The sequence below is a fragment of the Saccopteryx leptura genome, chromosome 8 (assembly GCF_036850995.1).
Source record: "Saccopteryx leptura isolate mSacLep1 chromosome 8, mSacLep1_pri_phased_curated, whole genome shotgun sequence".
Taxonomy (NCBI): Eukaryota; Metazoa; Chordata; class Mammalia; order Chiroptera; family Emballonuridae; genus Saccopteryx; species Saccopteryx leptura.
In genome coordinates, this window is record NC_089510.1 from 50,320,852 (window position 1) to 50,340,651 (window position 19,800).

General features: G+C 36.1%; 1 protein-coding gene across 4 annotated transcripts in view; it reads left to right on the forward strand.

Moving 5' to 3' along the window:
- Positions 1-19,800, forward strand: part of STXBP5L (syntaxin binding protein 5L) — a 351,861-nt gene that overhangs the window by 38,737 nt on the left and 293,324 nt on the right. For all 4 annotated transcript variants that reach the window (XM_066347937.1, XM_066347939.1, XM_066347938.1 and 1 more), the window contains exons 3-5: positions 420-517; positions 7,026-7,107; positions 19,446-19,546. In XM_066347937.1, the coding sequence (XP_066204034.1) occupies positions 420-517; positions 7,026-7,107; positions 19,446-19,546 (281 nt within the window). The remainder of the gene's footprint in view (positions 1-419; positions 518-7,025; positions 7,108-19,445; positions 19,547-19,800) is intronic.

The following is a 19,800-nucleotide window of genomic DNA, read 5'->3' on the forward strand; positions in this document are numbered from 1 at the left end:
GAGCTGTTAGTAGTTTTTAATTGTTTAGTAGTATTCCATTGTATGAGACTATCACAGTTTTTTTGATTCTCTTATTGGACATCTGGGCTATTTCAAAGTTGTTATGTATAAAGTTTTTAGGACCATTCTTATGCAAATTATTATGTTGGATGTATGTTCTTTATTTTCTTGAGTACATACATATGAGTGGAATTTTTAGGTCAGAGGACAAGTATATGCTCAGTTTTGTAAGAAAATGCAAGACATTTTTCCAAAATGGTTGTATCATTTTACATTTTTATTACCATTTTGTTAGTTAGTAGGGGTTTTTTTTAAGCAAAAAATTTACTATTTAGCCATACTGGTGGTTATATAGTGGTATGTCATGATTTTAATTTTTATTTTCCTGATGACTATTTTTACTATCTTCTCTCTTTCAGACAGTTCGGCATGGTTTTCCTTACCAGCCCACAACATTAGCCTTTGATCCAGTTCAGAAAATCTTGGCTATTGGGACAAGAACAGGTGCTATACGAATGTATCCTTAATTTTTGGTTCATTATTTGCTATAATAACAATTACATTTCCTTAAATATTCAGGATAGTGAATATATTTGTGAACAAATAAAGTTTATTGTTTCTTTACAAGCAAGTAACAATTGTGAAAACCTGCATTGTCAAATTTATTGGCATATTTTTAATGTCTGTGAGATAAGTATTGATGTCCTTTCTCTAATTCCTGATATTGATAAATTGTGTCTTCTCTTTTTTCCTGATCAATGTGAATAGAAGCTTATCAGGTGTATTGGTTTTCAGTAGAGCCAACTTTTGGTCTCATTGTCTTTTTTGTATCTTTTTTTTATGTCCTGTTTCACTGGTTTCACTTTCATCTTTTTTATTACCTTATTTTGCTTAAGTTAACTCTTGTTTCTTAAGGTGGAAACTGAGGTAATTGATTTAAGAATCCTCTTCTTTAAAATATGCTTGTAGTACAAGCATATTTTGCTTTAGTGTAATACCATTTTTAAAATCAAACACTTTATTTTGAGATAATTACAGATTTAATTGTGGTTGTAAGAAATACTACAGAAATATCCCGTGTACTCTTTACCCAATTTCCAATAGTAACATCTTCTACAACTATAGTGTGATATTACAATAAGATTATTGATATGGATATTGATATACTCAAGTTACAGAACACTTCTATCATCACAATAATTCCTCATGTTGCTCTTTTATAGTAATACTCTATCCCTTCAATTCTCCCACCACTACACATGACTCCTGACAGAGTAATTTATTCTTCATTTTAGTAATTTTACAACTTTAAGAATGCTACAGAAATGGAACCATACAGTATGCAAGCTTTTGGAACTGCTTTTTCCACTCAGCATAATTCTCTGAAGATTCATCCAAATTGTTGTTTGTATCAATAGTACATGTCTCTCAAGACAGTGGTTTCATTTTCTTAGGATATATACCCAGAAGTAGAATTACTGGATCATATGGTAGCTCTCTTTTTCATCTTTTGAGGAACCTCTATACTGTTTCCCATAATGGTTGTAGCAATTTACACTTCCACAAACAATACACAAGGGCTCCCTTTTCTCCACATCCTCACCAACATTTGTCTTTTTGATGACAGCCATTCTAATAGGTGTGAAGTTTAGATTTTAATTTCTCTGCTAGTGACGTTGAGTTTATTTATTTTATTTAGTGAGAGGAGGAGAGACCAAGACAGAGTCCTGCATGTCCCCGAACCAGGATCCATCCAGCAAGCCCACTAGGGAGTGATGCTCTGCCCATCTGGGGCCCTTGCTTCACTGCAACCAGAGCCATTTTTTAGTGCCTGAGGCAGAGGCTATGGAGCCATTCCTCAGAGCCTGGGGCCAACTCACTGGAATGGATCCCTGGCTGCAGGAGGGAAGGAGAAGAGAGCAAATGAGAGAGAGAGAGAGAGAGAGAGAGAGAAAAGCAAGAAGCAAGAGGGGATAGGTATAGAAGAATATGGGCACTTCTCCTTTGTGCCCTGACCTGGAATTGAATGTGGGACACCCACATGCCAGCCAATGTTCTACCACTGAGCCAGCCAGCCAGGGCCTGAGTTTTTTTTTTTATGCACCCCTGGCCATTTGTATGGGTTTTTTTTGAAAAATGTCTACCTGCAGTCTCTGCTCGTTTTTTCCCTACTGAGTTGTATGTTGCCTATATATTTTGATATTAACCTCTTATGTAATAGATAGTTTGCAAATATTTTCTTATATTCCATAGGTTGCTTTTTCATTTTGTTGTTTATGAGTTTAAGTTTATTTGAGTCCTCTCTCTTTTTTCTTAGTCTAGCTAAAGATTTATCAGTTTTGTGTATTTTTTCAAAATCACAGCTCTTGGTTTTGATTTTTTTTCTATTTTTCTAGTCTTTATTTATTTCCACTCTGATATTTATTATTTTTTTCTTCTGCTAACTTTGTGCTATTTTGTTTCTTTTATAATTTCTTGAAATGTAAAGTTAGGTTATTTGAGGTATTTCTTTTTCTTAATATAGGCATTTATCCCAATAAACTTTCCTCTTAGAACTGCTCTCCCTGTACTCCATAAGTTTTTTGTTTTTGTTTTTGTTTTTGTTTTTACAGGGACAGAGAGAGAGTCAGAGAGAGGGATAGACAGGGACAGACAGACAGGAACGGAGAGAGATAAGAAGCATCAATCATCAGTTTTTCGTTGCGACACCTTAGTTGTTCATTGATTGCTTTCTCATATGTGTCTTGACCGGTGGCCTTTAGCAGACCGAGTAACTCCTTGCTGGAGCCAGCGACCTTGAGTCCAAGCTGGTGAGCTTTTTGCTCAAGCCAGATGAGCCCAAACTCAAGCTGGCGACCTTGGGGTCTTGAACCTGGGTCCTTCCGCATTCTAGTCCGACACTGTATCCACTGCGCCACCGCCTGGTCAGGCTACTCCATAAGTTTTGTTGTAAATTTTTATTTTAGTTTTTTAAATCAATTATTTTTAATTTATTGGGATGACATAGATTGCCAAACCATACAGGTTTCTAGTGCATGACTCAATATAACACCATCTGCACGCTGCATTGTGTGCTCTCTGCCCCATGCAAAGTTTCTTTCTGTCCCCATTTTCTCCCCTTTTGCCTACCTCCCCTACCTCCACCCCCCTTCCTTTCCCTTTGGCTGTTGCCACTCTGTTGTCTGTGTTTGTGTGTGTGTGTGTGTGTGTGTGTGTGTGTGTGTATATGTATTTTGCTAATCCCTTTACATTTTTTCATCCATTCCCCTTTACTTCCACCCCTCTGACAGCTGTCCATCTTCCATCTGTTCCATGTATCCATGCCTCCATTTCTATTTTGTTCATCAGTTTTTGTTTATTAGATTCCACATATAAGTTAGATCATATGACAGTTGTCTTTCTCTGACTGGCTTATTTCATTTAGCATAATAATCTCCAGGTCCAGCCATGCTGTAACATTTCCTTGTTTTTTAAGGCTGCATAATATTCCATTATGTAATATACCACAGCTTTTTTATTCATTCATCCACTGATGGACACCTGGGCTGTTTCCAGATCTTGATTATTGTAAATAATGCTGTAGTGAACATAGGGGTGCATATAGTCTTTCAAGTTAGTGTTTTTAGGTTCTTAGGATAAATTTCTAGAAGTGGGATAGCTGAGTCAAATGGTGGATCAATTTTTAATATTTTGAGGGAACTCCATACTGTTTCCACAGTGGCTGTACAAGTCTGCATTCTCACCAATAGTGCAGGATGGTTTCCTTTTCTCCAAGTCCTCGTCTGCCCTTGATTATTGATTTGTTGATGATAGTCATTCTGGCGAGTGTTAGGTGATATCTTGTGGTGGTTTTAATTTGCATCTCTCTGATGATTAGTGACATTGCCATTTTCATTTGAAATGCTTTATGATTTTCCTTTTGCTTTTTATTTGATTCATTGGTTGTTCAGGATTGTGTTGTTTATTTTTTATGTATACTGTTCACAAAAATTAGGGGATATATCAAAATGAATATGAAGCAATAAAATATCCCCTAATTTTTGTGAGCAGTATATTTGTGAATTTTTCACTTTTTTTCTGTAATTGATTACTAGTTTAATATTGTGGTCAGAAAATATACTAGATGGTTTACTTATTTATTTTGCTTTATATGTGCCCAAACATATGATATACCCTGGAGAATGTTCCATATGCACTTTAGAAGAATATATCATATATTCTGATAGTGTTACAGGGAATGTTCTGTATATGTCTGATAGGTCTATTTGATATATAGCATTATTCAGTTTCATTCATTCCTTATTAAATCTATAAGGATGATCTCTCCAGTGTTACAAGTTGCGTATTTAAGTGCCCTACTATTATTGTATGGCTATTAGTTCTCCCTCCAGTTCTGTTAATCTGTTAATATTTGCTTTATTTAGGTTCTCCAATGGTGAGTGAATATATTTATAATTGTTTTATCCTTTAATGAATTGACTCTTTTCTCTCTCATCATGATCTTTTTTTTTTTCTCTTGTGACTGATGTGACTAAAAGTCTATTTCATCTATGATAAGTATTGACACTCCTGCTCTCTTTTGGTTACTATTTACATGAATATCTTTTTTCATCCCTTCAATTTCAGCCTACATGTGTCAGTAAAGCTAAAGTGAGTCCTTTATAGATAGCATATTGTTCAATCTTTTCTTTTTAATCTACTAGGCACTTCTTTCTTTTGATTGTAGACTTAGTCCATTGGGTCCCTGTGAGATTTCTGTATTTGGATACCCATTTCTCTGGCAAGGTTTGGCAAGTATTTCACCATTATATCTTTAAATAATGTTTCTGTGGGGTTTTTTTCTCTTTTCTTCTGGTAATCTCATGATGCAGATTTTTGCGTGCTTAATGGTATCACATAATTAACTTTGGCTTTCTTTGCTCTTTTTCGTTTTTCTCTCTAGCTAATTTCAAATTATTTGCCTTTGAGTTTGCTGATTCTCTCTTCTGCATAATTAGAGCTGTTGCTGAAACTCTCTATTGAATTTCTCAGTTCTGTCATTGTATTCTTCAGCTTTAGGATTTCTGTTTGGTTCTTTTTTTCTTGTTTCTATTTCTTTGTTAAATACATATTGTTAATGAATTATTTTCCTGATTTTGTTTGTCTATCTGCATTCTCATGTATTTTATTTGATTTCTTTAAGTGGTTTTTAATTCTTCATCAGGAAAGTCATAGATCTACATTTCTTTGGATTTGGTACTGGAGCTCTGAAAAATTAGTTTCCATTGGTGGTTTCATCTTTCTTCACAAACTATGTAGATTTGCATTGGTGCCTGTGAATTTGTGAGAGCAAACACTTCTTCCAGTCTTTACAGACTGGTTTCAGAATATGAAGACCTTTTTAAGTTTGTTCCCTAGGCTTATAAGATTACTACTGAAATGCAGTTGTGCTGGGTTGGAGCCAGTTATGTGGCTGTTAGTGGGTCTGTAATGGTGTCTGTGGTTAGTGAACTCACCACCAGGACACAGGCTGGAGTGAATTTCTTGTTGTTCCTGAGTGGATGTGACTACCTCTCTAGTACCTTGTTCAATAAGGTGGCACTTACACAAGGGTGCACATATAGATCCTCAGATAGTGGGTAAAATAAATTTACCTTATCTGGTAAGGTAGATTGCAGGGTTGGTTTCCATCAGGCTCCTGGTAGTACTGCTGCCTGATCACTGTAGAAGTCCCTAGGTGAGCAGGACTGATCCTGAACTGTGGCTGTTGGGGCTATTTCAGATTCCACAACCAATGTTGAAGTTTGCAGACCTGGTTCTGCAGGCACCACTAGGCATGTCCCTTTTCAGGTTATTGGATAGGCTGGGTTGGAACCTGACCATGGTTAGAGGGATTGGAGTGGCCTGTAGGTTCTTCCAGGAGTTCAGTGTGTCTCCTGCCAGGTCCCTGTGCTGGTTGGACTGTTTGTGGATTATAGCTGGAGGGGCTGAAACTGAGTATAGAGAGCCCTTTTAGGATCTCTGAGAATGCAGACAGAAGTGTTTCCTACTGGTTCCCTGTGGCAGCAGGGTTATTCTTGAACTGCAGTTGGGCAGGTTTGGAATTAAGTATAGGGCCATCTTAGAGTCTCCAGGGTTGCAGAGAGAAGTATTTTTCACTGAAGTATTTTGACCCTCAAAACTTCTGGCAGACTGGAATACTGTGTCTGTGAGGAAGCTAGAGTCATGTATGGGCCCTTTCAGGATCTCTGGGAGCACAGACAGAAATTTATCCTGTTTGGCACCTGTGCCAGCAGGCCTGCTTGATACATATACTGAGGGAGGGGGCTTATGCCTAGTATAGAACTCTTTCAGTATCTCTGGGAATTCAGACAAGAGGGCCTGTGCCAGTGAGACTTTATGAAATGTAGATGGGATGAACTGGAGCTGAGTTACAAGGCCATTTCAGAATCTATAATATCAAATTTGTCAGCCTTACCTCCAAGGGCTTCTACACTGCAGCTGAGAAGGACTAGAGTTGGCTTAAAGGCCAGTTCTGAGTCTACAACCAGGACCAAAGTCTCTCTGCCTATTACCTGATTTTTGCATGGACTTGATTCCTCTGGGTCCTTCAGTGTATGGCATTTGTAAGTCCAAACAGGGCTGAAGTGAAATTTTCAGGGGTAAAGAGCTATTTCCTTATCAGCCAAATGAGTGTGAGCCTGCCTTATCAAAATGGTTCTTTTCATTCTGGGACTGCACCAGGATTTCACAATCTCCTACTTGAATCCGGAAGCTCCCACGAAGGCCATTTTTTTCTGCGTATACAGGCCAAATTATTTTTGGTGAAGGGGGAATACATGAGAGGGATGTCTTATTTGGCCATTTTGCTGATACCCTGTGCTATATAATGCAATTTGCATCAAGAAAGATTAAGATTTTTTAACTCTTTATTTTAAAAAATTAGGATAACTACAGAACAAAACATCAGTTATTTAGTTTATTTTTTACTCATTAATATTAGTGCTAATTAAGATATTAGAATCCTTGACTTTTATTTATATTAGACTCGGGAGACCTGGTGTTGATTGTTATTGCCAACATGAAAGTGGTGCAGCTGTTTTGCAGCTTCAATTCTTGATCAATGAGGTAAGGATTTTCTTGATTGTTTATCACATACACAATATTCATTGATATAATCTTTTTATATTTTGATTCTAAAGGCTTAAAGATATATATGTATGCAATATTATACATGGTCAAATTTTTCATAAAGGACTGTACTCCGGTATTTGTCAATTTATTAAATTTTAAAAGAAAATGTTTATGTTTTAGAAAGTCCTGTTATTGTGATTGTATAGAATAATTTATAGGGGTGACAGAATAATGGTGGCATGAGACATACTCCTGATCTCTCCCCTTGAAATTTCAATAAATTGAACAACTATAACACAACAAAAGAACCCCAACTGGGCTCACAGGCATGTGTGAAAGATCCACGCGCCCAATCCACTAAAGGTGGGAAGGGTTAGAAAAGGGACTGGAAGATAAAACATATGCTTGGTCAGATCCCAAAAGAAGCCAAGAGTGACTGGATTTTTTTCTTTTCTGGGACAAAAGGTAGGAAGGAAACTGGGTTTTATCTGCTGAGGATACAAAGAGAGAAGCCAAGAGTGCCTAGGTCTCCTTGCCAGGAAGAGCAGAAATATTGAGGGGCAGAGAGGGAGATACTTAACCAAAGCAGCAGGAAAACGAGGGGTGATGGCCAGTGTTCCCACAGTCTTCTCTCAGCCTGCACTCAGTGCAGAAACAAAGAAAACCAAAGTGCAGCCTTCCAGCCTCCAAGATCCCGTCTCCCTCACTTCATGGGTATGGAGAGTATCAGAGACAGACCCCACAGTTAACTCTCCAAAGCTACTCTCTCCCCTGAAGAACAGAGCTGCTCCACCCCTGGTCCCCTGGTCTATTGAGATGTGGGAAGGAGTGCCTGGAGGCCTGAGTTTGCCATTGCTAAAGCTGTAAAGCTCTCACCACACACCCTGTTCACCATTGTGACTACAGTCCTGCCTGCATCATTGCAACAGCAACATCTCAATGGAGGACAGCCCAGGAATTTAATAGAGATATAATTTTTAATACAGTAATACCTACTGAAAGAAAACAGTAACCACTCAAAACTTAAAACTTTTTAATCTTTTTTTTTTACATTTTTCCTCTTCTTCTATTTTGAATTTTATTTTATTTTTATATTTTTATTTTCTGTGGGCATTTTGTTTGTTTGTTGTTTTGGTTTTTGCTCTTTGTTTTTGTGGTTATTTTTTACTTGTCATTATTTAAAATTTTTTATTATATTTCATTATATATTTTCAATTTTTATTTTTCATTTTTTACTTGTTTCTTTTGTTACAGTTCTTTAAAAATACCACTGTCAAATGCTGTCAAGAAAGAAGTAATTGAATATCATGTCTACATGAGACAGACAAGTACTCAGAAAGAAAATGAAAAATCTCCAGAAAGTAATCTCCATCACATGGAAACCTTGGAGGTAAATGATAAAGAATTCAAAATTGAAATTCTGAAAATACTCACTGAGATGCGAGAAAACATTGATTGGCAATATAATGAGCTCAAAAAACAAGTTAATGAACAATATGAGCACTTCACCAAAGAGAGTGAAACTTTAAAAAGAAATCAAACAGATGAAGAACTAATACATGAATTGAAAACTGAGGTAGTGAGTTTAAGAGAACAGGCCATATAAAGGAGAGAATTAGTGACATTGAAGACAGACAACTAGAGGTGCTACAGCAAGAAGAAGAGACTCACAAATTTAAAAAATGAGTTAGCTCTACAAAGATTATCAGACTCCATCAGAAAGAGCAATATAAGAAAAAAAAAAGAAAGAGCAATATAAGAATAAGGTATATCAGAAGAAGAAGAGAGGGATAAGGGAATGGAGAAACAATTCAAACAAATAATTGAAGAAGACTTCCCAAACCTATGGAAAGAGAGCCTCAAATCCAAGAAGGGAACAGGACACTGAGTTACCTCAACCAAATAAATGGCAAAGAAAGAATCCTCAGGCCAGCTAGGGAAAGAAACAACATTATCTAAATAGGAAGGCCAATTAGGTTATCATCAGACTTCTCAGAAGAAACTCTAAATGCCAGAAGAGAGTGGATCCAAACATATTCAAAGTACTGAAAGAAAGAAATTACCAGCTAAGAATACTATATTTAAGCTATCCTTCAAATATGAAGGAGAAATAAATCTTTTCCAGACATACAGAAGCTGAGGAAATTTATCACCAGAAAATTCCTACTGCAGGTAATACTTAAGGGGGTTAATCAAACAAAAACAAAGAACAAAACAAATCAAAACTCCAAGAAAAAGCTCCAACAAGGATAATCTATGACAATAATAATATAAAAGAGGAGAGCATAAAGATCTGCAATAGCAAAGAAGGATGGAGTGCATAAGAACTCATAAGACAAAGGACTCTTGTAATGACAAATTTTCTCCTAATCATGTAATGATAACCATACACAAAAAAGCCATACTGAAACACATAGCTTAACAAAAGGAAGAAACAGGTGAAAGAAGTATGGAATACCACCTAACAAAAACAACTGACAGAGAAGAATCAAACAAGACACATAGCTGCCAACCCTCCCCCCATAAAATGGCTATAGTATCCTCAAGTATCAATAATTACCCTAAAATAAATGGACTGAACTCACCAACAAAGAGGCATAGAGTAGCAGATTGGATCAAAAAGCAAAACCCAACCATATGCTGCCTTCAAGAGACACATCTAAGGTGCAAGGACAAAAAAGTAGGTTCAAAGTGAAAGGTTGGAAAACAATTCTCCAAGCAAATAAAATCCAAAGAAAAGCAGATGTTTCCATACTCATACCTGACAATGCTGACTTCGAAACAGCAAAAGTAACAAGAGACAAAGATTGACAATTAATAATAATAAAAGGGACATTGTTTCAAGAAGGCATAACACTTCTTAATATATATGTACCAAGGCCCTGGCCAGTTGGCTCAGTGGTAGAGCGTTGGCCCAGCATGTGGAAGTCCCAGGTTCAATTCCCGGTCAGGGTATACAGGAGAAGCACCCATCTGCTTCTCCACCCTCCCTCCTCTCCTTTCTATCTCTCTCTTCCCTTCCTGCAGCCAGGGCTCCATTGGAGCAAAGTTGTCTCTGAGGATGGCTCCATGGCCTCCACCTCAGGCACTAGAATGGCTCCAGCCACAATGGAGCAATGCCCCAGATGGGCAGATCATCAACCTCCTGGTAGGCATGCTGGGTGGGTCCCAGTCAAGCGCATGCGGGAGTCTGTCTTTCCGGAGTTTCACTTCGGAAAAATGAAAAAAAAATGTATATATATATATGCACCAAACCAAAATATGTAAGACATCTATTAATTGATCTAAAAATAGAATCAAACAAAAACACAATCATATTTGGAGATTGCCAGCTTTAGATAGATCATCCAAAAAAAATCAACAAAGAAATACTGGCTTTAAACAACACACTAGACCTTTGGACATAATAGACATTTGCAGAATATTTTATCCTAGAACATCAGATTATATCGATATTCATTTTCAGTATGCATGAAACATTCCCAATGACAGACCATATATTGGGACAAAATACTAACATAATCAAACTCAGGAAGATTGATTGTACCAAGTATATTATCTGACCAAAAGCCTTTGAAATTAGAATTTAACTATAAATATAAAGTAAAGAAACCCATAAAAATGAATAAGTTAAACAACATACTTCTAAAAAATGACTGGGTCAAAGAAAAAATAAAAACAAAGATCAAAATATACATATATACAATCGCACAAAACTGACAAGACATCAAAATTTCTGGAGTGCAGCAAAAGCAGTCATAAGAGGGAAGTTTATATCATTACTTAAGAAACAAGAGAAATCCCAAGTAAACAACCTACTATTACATCTTAAGGAACTAAAAAAAGAAGAACAGAGGCAACCCAAAATCAGCAGAAGAAAGAAAATAGTAAAAATTAGAGCAGAACTAAATGAAATGGAGAATAAAAAATTTATGGAAAAAAGTAATACAACAAAGTTGGTTCTTTGAAAAGATCAATAAAATCAACAAGCCCCTGGCTAGAGTTAGTAAGGAAAAAAGATGAAGACTCATGTAAACAAAATCTGAAATAAAAGAGGAGAAATTACCACAGACATCATAAATATACAACAGATTATGGTAGAATAGTATGAAAGATTATATGCCACCAAATTCAACCACCTAGAGGAAATGGATTAGTAACTCCTAGAACTAGACAATCTTCCTAGACTGAGTCATGAAGAAGTGGAAAACCTAAATAGACCTATAAGCAGAGGAGAAATAGAAACAACTATCAAAAACCTTTCCCAAAATAAAAGTCCAAGACCAAATGGCTGAACTAGTAAATTCTACCATACATTCAAAGAATATTTGGTACTTATCCTTCACAAAGTCTTTCAAAAAACAGAATAAGGAGCAATACTACCTAACATATTTTATGAGGCCAGCATAACCTGCACACCAAAACCTGGCAAGGACAACACAAAAAAATAAAACTACAAACCAATACCTCTAATGAATACATATGCAAAAATCCTAAAAAAAAAAAAAATACTAGCAAGTCGAATACAACACACTAAGAAAGAACATATCACAATCAAGTGGAATTCATTACAGGAGCACAAGGATGGTTCAACATATGGAAATTGATTGGTGTAATACACCACATCAACAAAACAAAGAAGAAAAATCATATGATTCTATCAATAGATGCAGAAAAGGCATTCAATAGATACAATATCCCTTTATGTTAAAAAAAACACTGAATAAAATGGATATAGAAAAAAGTACCTCAACATAATAAAGGCTATCTATGACCAACTATTTATATCAGCTAATATACTAAGTGGTGAAAAAATAAAGGCTTTTCTTCTAAAAATCAAGAACAAAACAGGCTGCCTACTCTCTCCACTCCTATTCAACATAGTTCTAGAAGTCTTAGCCAGAGCTATCAGGCAAGAGAAAGACATAAAAGGCATTCATATCAGAAAAGATAAAGTAAAGGTATTACTTTTTGCAGATGGCATGATGCTGTATATAGAAAACCCCAAAGACTCCAACAAGAAACCATACAATAATGTTACGGAATATGAAATCAGTATACAAAAGTCTGTTGGTTTCCTGTATGCCAACAATGAACTCAAAAAAACAATTTCTGTTAGAATTTCAACAACAAAAAATAAAGTAAAATACCTAGGATCAAACTTTACAAAGGATGTGAAGGACCTATATACTGAAAACTACAAAATGCTGTTGAAAGAAATTTTAAAAGACACAATGAAGTGGAAAAATATTCCATTTTCATGGGTTGGAAGAATCACCATAATTAAAATGGTCATCTTACCCAAATCAACATACAAATTTAATGCAATTCCCATCAAAATCCCAGTACATTTTTAAAAGAAATAGAACAAAAATTACCAGGTTTGTATGGAACCATAAAAAAACCCCAAATAGCCAAAGAAATGCTGAGGAAAAAATATGAAGCCAGAGGTATCACACTATAGTCGTCCCTCACGATATTGTGGTTCACTTTTTGCAGTCTCACTGTATCACGGACTTTTAAATTGTATATATCTAATTTTGTATCATGGATTTTTTGCTATATCATGGGACTTTGCAGCATATAGGTATTTTTATATATTACTTTTATTATTTTGCAGTAAAATAAGCAAAGTAAGTGTGGGAAATGTTAATAACAGTGTGGAAATGATTTATAAGTGTGTGGGGAGGGTTTATAAAGCCTTAATATATATATAAGTAATAAAATAAATATAAGGTCACTACTTTGCAGATTTTTGCCTATCATGGGGGGTTCTGGAACCTAACCCCCGCAATAGATGGCAGACACTGTACCTTACTTCAAATCATGTTATAGCGCCATGATAATCTAAACAGCATGGTATCAGAAAAACAGATATACAGACCAATGGAACAGATTTGAGAACCCAGAAATAAAACAACATATATATGGACAAGTAATCTTTGACAATGGAGCTAAAAACACACAATGGAGAAAAGAAAGCCCCTTCAATAAACGGTGCTGGCAAAATTGGAAAACTACTTGAAAAAGAATGAAGCTTGACTATAGTTTGTCCTCTTGCACTAAAATTAATTCAAAATGGATCAAAAATCTATATATAAGATTTGGAACAATAAATTACATAGAAGAAAACATAGGTACTAAACTCATGGATGTTGGCCATAGACAACAATTTCTAGATTTGACCCTAAAGGTAAGGGAAGATAAGGCCAAAAGATGAGTGGAACTCTATACAACTGAAAAGCTTCTGCACAGCAACAGAAACTGACAACAAAACTTATAGGCAGCCAACTAAATGGGAGATGATATTTGCAAACAACTTCATCAATAACGGGTTAACATCCAAGATATATGAAAAACTCACAAAACTCAGCAACAAACAAGCAGACTATTTAAAAATGGGATTGACACCTGTTAGATTGGCTATTATGAACAAGACAGGTTAAGAACAAGTGTTAGGCAGTGGAGAAAAAGTAGCCCTCATTCACAGCTGGTGGGAATACAAATTAGTACAACCATAAGGAAGAATGTATGGTGGTTACTCAAAAGCTTAAGAATCAAAATACCATATGACCCAGCAATCCCTCTACTGGGTATCTATCCCAAAACTAAAAAACATTGGTACATAAAGACACATGCACCCCCATATTCATTGCAGCATTATTCACAGTGGCCAAGACATGGAAACAACCAAAGTGTTCCTTGACAGAGAATTGGATAAAGAAGATGTGGTACATATAAGCTATGGAATATTACTCAGCCATAAGAAATGATGACATGGTGTGATTTATGACAACATGGATGAACCTTGAGAACATTATACTGAATGAAATAAGTAAATCAGAAAAAGCTAAGAACTATATGACTTCACAAATAGGTGGGATATAAAACTGAGCCTCATGGACATAGATAAAAGTGAAGTGGTTACCAGGGGGAGGAGGATGTGGGGGAGTGGTGGGAGGATGGGTGTCAAAAAAGACAAATATATGGTGAAGCAAAATTATTTGACTTTGGGTGATGAGTATACAACATAATCAACAGTTCAAAAGGTATAGAAATGTTTCTCTGAAACCTTTGTACACTTTTTTTTTTCTTAAGATTTTATTTATTCATTTTAGAGAGGGGAGAGAGAGAGAGATAGAAGTGAGAGAGAAGGGGACAGGAGGAGGATGCATCAGCTACCATATGTCCCTTGACCAGGCAGGCCCAGGGTTTCGAACCAGTGACCTCAGCATTCCAGGTCAATGCTTTATCCACTGTGCCACCGCAGGCCAGGCAAAACCTATGTACTGTACTTTTATTGATCAATGTCACCTTGTTAAATTTAATGTTCTAGAATTATTTATAGATTATTTAAATGTTTTTTAAATATTACTTAAATTCTTTGATTGCTTCACTGACCATAAACCTTTTCTTCCATACACTCTTCTCCCATCAACTTAAATTTTATATTTCAGTTCTGATTTCATGTTTTGTCTTTATCTCCCATGAAATAATCTTTTCACTTAATTACTTATGAGCTTTTCTCTCTCTTTCTTTGTGTGTGTGTGTGTGTGTGTGTGTGTGTGTGCGCGCACGTGCATTTTGTATATGTATGGATATTTATCTATTTATATATCTATAGCTATAATGCCAATTGGCTGCCTAGCTTATCTCTAATTTTATAGACCTGTGGTGATTAGTAACTCTCTATGGACAAAAAATATTTATTTATAAAGCTCAGGAAGGTTGAAGCTCCCATTAGTTAAAGGCTACTTAAAGCCATCTTGATTCAGATTTTTTTTTTTTTTTTTTGGTGTGAAAAGATGTTTTGTTTAGTTTAAATGTCCATCACATATACCTTTTTAAAAAATGTGTAGCCCTGGCCGGTTGGCTCAGCGGTAGAGCATCGGCCTGGCGTGCAGGGGACCTGGGTTCGATTCCCAGCCAGGGCACATAGGAGAAGCGCCCATTTGCTTCTCCATCCCCCCCTTCCTCTCTGTCTCTCTCTTCCCCTCCCGCAGCCAAGGCTCCATTGGAGCAAAGATGGCCCGGGCGCTGGGGATGGCTCCTTGGCCTCTGCCCCAGGCGCTAGAGTGGCTCTGGTCACGGCAGAGCGACGCCCCAGAGGGGCAGAGCGTCGCCCCTGGTGGGCGTGCCGGGTGGATCCCGGTTGGGCGCATACGGGAGTCTGTCTGACTGTCTCTCCCCATTTCCGGCTTCAGAAAAATACAAAAAAAAAATGTGTTTAAAATTTTTCAATTACAGTTGATACAATATTATATTACTTTCAGGTATACAATATAGTGATTAGGCATTTATATAACTCAGAAAGTGATCACCCAGATAAGTCTAGTACCCATCTGACACCACCCATAGTTATTATAGTATTATTGATTATATTTCCTATGCCAGTGATTTTTAACCACTGGTCTGCCAGAAATTTTGTGTGCGTCCACAAAAGAGTTTACAGGTAATGTAATATCTCTAGCTTAATTCTTCTTAAGATTGCTCTGTTTGGGGTCTTTTGTGTTTCCATATAAACTTTAGGATTATTTGTCCTAGTTCTGTGCAGACATTGATATATATATATATATATATTTTTTTTTTTTCCTTTTGCACTTTTCCGAAGCTGGAAACGGGGAGGCAGTCAGACAGACTCCCGCATGCGCCCGACCGGGATCCACCCGGCATGCCTACCAGGGGCGTCGCTCTGTTGCATCCAGAGCCATTCAAGCACCTGAGGCAGAGGCCACAGAGCCATCCTCAGCGCCCGGGCCATCTTTGCTCCAATGGAGCCTCGGCTGCGGGAGGGGAAGAGAGAGACAGAGAGGAAGGAGAGGGGGAGGGGTCGAGAAGCAGATGGGTGATTCTCCTGTGTGCCCTGGCCGGGAATCAAACCCGGGACTCCTGCACGCCAGGCCAATGCTCTACCACTGAGCCAACCAGCCAGGGCCTGACATTGATATTTTGATAGGAATTGCATTGAATATATTACTTTGAGTAGTATGGACATTTTAACTATGTTAATTCTTCTATCCATAAGCATGGTGATACTTCCATTTATTTGTATCTTCTTTAATGTCTTTCTTCAATGCCTTATAGTTTGCAAGTATAGTCTTACCTCCTTGGTTAAATTTATTCCTAGGAATTTTTGATACAATTGTAAATGGGGTTTAAAAAATATCTCTTATTGTTCTTGACTCAGATTTTTTATAGTGGATCCTTGAGTTTTCTAGAACTTTTTAAAAATGTTAAGTGAGCCAGTCAATGCAAAAATGCCTTAAGAGTTCGTGCACTACCAAATCTTTTTTTTTTTTTTTCTTTTCTTTTCTTTTTTTTTTTTTCTTTTTTCTGAAGCTGGAAACAGGGAGAGACAGTCAGACAGACTCCCGCATGAGCCCGACCGGGATCCACCCGGCACGCCCACCAGGGGCGGTGCTCTGCCCCCCAGGGGGCGATGCTCTGCCCATCCTGGGCGTCGCCATATTGCGACCAGAGCCACTCTAGCGCCTGAGGCAGAGACCACAGAGCCATGCCCAGTGCCTGGGCCATCTTTGCTCCAATGGAGCCTTGGCTGCAGGAGGGGAAGAGAGAGACAGAGAGGAAAGCACGGCGGAGGGGTGGAGAAGCAAATGGGCGCTTCTCCTATGTGCCCTGGCCGGAATCGAACCCGGGTCCTCCGCACGCTAGGTCGACGCTCTACTGCTGAGCCAACCGGCCAGGGCCAAATCTTTTAAGGCACTTAGAAGATTAAATTTAGTGCTCAGAGGGAAAAAATGAGATACTACAGAGTGATCTCTTATGGCATGAACTATGATTTTTAATTCAATGTCTGCATATATTTGCATATATACCTCTTTCTAAGCATATATAACCATAACATGAATACAGTGGTTCATGGAACTTTGTACTAGAGACAACCTGGGGCATGAAGAATTTGTGTTCTTGGCAGATGCCCGCTTTTTACTTCTGTTGGCTCAAAATTGTTCTCATAAGGTTGTGGGAATTTCCTTATTGACAAACCGAGCATATTTCACTTTATAGACATACTTGCTATAAGGTATCAAAACAAGAGAGAGAAATGAGGACAGAAAAGGAAAACATTTAAAAAATATTTTGTTATAATAACTAATTATATAATGACTACGTTTTAAGTCTCAGTGTTACTCGTTGAGAGATCTCAGCCTTTTTGCCTTCTACATGGATGTATACTAGCAGGCATAAATTGTCTCCCAGTATTTTCTCTGCGTTTGATTTTCTGAGAGTTGTCTTCAAGGCCCTATGTTTTCCTCTGTGCTACATAACAAGAATATATATTATAAAAACAAGCCTTCAACATCCTTCTATTGTTTATACTGTTTATGCTAAACTACTCATCTTGATCTACTCTATTCTTAATTTCTGTACTTTTTTTGCAAATTTCCCAGTTTCTGACCTCATGACTGGTGGTTTTGTTCAAAGTTTTTAATCTTTTCATAGATCTTTTTTAGTAATGCTTCTTGTGGATTCACTTTGCTTGTAAATGAGTCCTAGACACACTGATGATGTGCTTACTTTCATGTATCCTATCTCTGTGGGTGCTATAATGTTCAGTGATCCTGTTCATCTTCTTCCAATGAAAAGTTACCTCCCAAATTTGTCATAGAATTAATATTACTGACTTTCTCCCTAGATTATTCAGCTATTATACTAAAATATTATTGACATATGTTGCTTTAATTTTATTGGTTTTGCCATCTTTTGTATAGCACATAATTATTTACTGTGGAGAATGTTTTAATTTCCTATATTATATTTTATCCTCACCATATCTCAAGTAAATTTCTACTTTCCTGAGAAACAAGATCAGTATCCTATATCTCAAAAAAAATAATTGTAGTTTATTAAGCACTTTCCAAGAATTCTAGTAATTTTACAGTTTATATATATAAAACATTTGGGAATAGTTTACAAATAAGCAAACAAACATAAAAATCTGCAAGGCATGTATAGGGTACATTTTATTGTATGAAATGTAATTATTGGTGAGTTCATGTTATAGTGTATATTTTAATGTATATACCTCTTTGAATATGTATATTTATACATTTATACACATATATGCAAATTATATAAACTTTTAAAAACATTTTTAACTAGATATACTCTGATTATGATTGGTAGTTTAAAAGTTATTCTTCTTTGAGACTAAAGTCACAGATACAGAATATAAATAGAACCACCATAGGATACATTAGTACTTTTGTTTTAGGAATTTTTATGAAGGCATTTAGATTCCTATCTTCTCTCTAATGCCTAAAGAACAAATAACTTTTAGGAATTTCAATATAGTTCTTTCTAGCATCTGAATGGATAATGATTTTGATATTTGTGATTGATGTTATAAACTGTAAAAGGTTACTTCTAACAGAGTACTTTGGAAAATATGGTAAGAATTTTAGGTATCTCAGGATCACCATGATTCTGCAAAATCAGTTTTACAGAACATACTTTGATTCAGGATCTGTAATAGGACAAGCAGTGACATATTTAGTTGGGAAATTCATAATTATAAAAATTCTGACATCATTTAAGATGATGTTACTGAGTTCAGTGAAATAAATAGTTTAAATGTGTATATATATGTGTGTTTGCATGTGTGTGTGTATTATATCATACATGGCAGCTAGTTATCTGTCTATATGGTGTCTTCCATATTAAGAAGTAGAAAATATCCTTTTGTATTGGAAATAGGATTTGTTTATATTTGGAGGTTTTGCATATAAAGAATCTTAACATTATTTTTGAACTTATGCTGAATTCTAGTTGGGTGTTTCCTTTTATTATAATTTTTTTCTTTCATCATAGATGAAGCTTCTTGAACTATAAAAAATTATGTCATATATGCTTTCTAACTATAGTATTTAGAAAATTCTTACAAATGGAGAATTTTGATATGACTAGATTGAATTTTAAAACTAGGTTAGGTATTTATTTCTCTGCAAAGCTATATAGTATATGTGTGAATAGTAGAAACAAAAAAAATTAAGCTAAGTTTTTCCCCAAAACAATAGAAAAAAGTTCTTAATAGTCACAGTCATGCTTACTCCTCTATATTAGTATGTGCATGTTTTTTGAGCTAGTCATCCTGACCAGTCCCTATGCTGTAGTTTACTTTCTTCTTCCACTTCAGCTTTCTTAGCCTTCCTGATTGAAGTGTGTGTGGTTGATGTACCAAATATTTATAGTTCATAGAGCTACAAATAACAAGTCAAGCAATAAAAAATTCAAAATTAGATTTTTGGTTTTGCTTCATAAGATACCGTAAATTAAGTAAATCACTTGCTAAATTTGTCTTCTTTTTGTTTCAGGGTGCTTTGGTCAGTGCAGGTTCAGATGATACACTTCATTTATGGAACCTTAGACAAAAAAGACCAGCTATTCTTCATTCCCTTAAATTTAATAGAGAACGGTAAGAATGTATGAATTAAATACTTTATTAATGTACAATAAAATGATTTCCTGAGCAAGTTACAGGTTAACTTTTAAAACATTTTTTTCATAATTTTAGTAGCTAGAAATAATTTAATTTTTATGATTGCTTTTATGAGTTAATTCTCATAGAAAAATATATAATTGAAATAGATTTAGTTATCTACAAACAGAAAATACCTAACATTTTGTTTTTATTATAAACCAGCACTTCAGCAATGATGTATTCTTTTC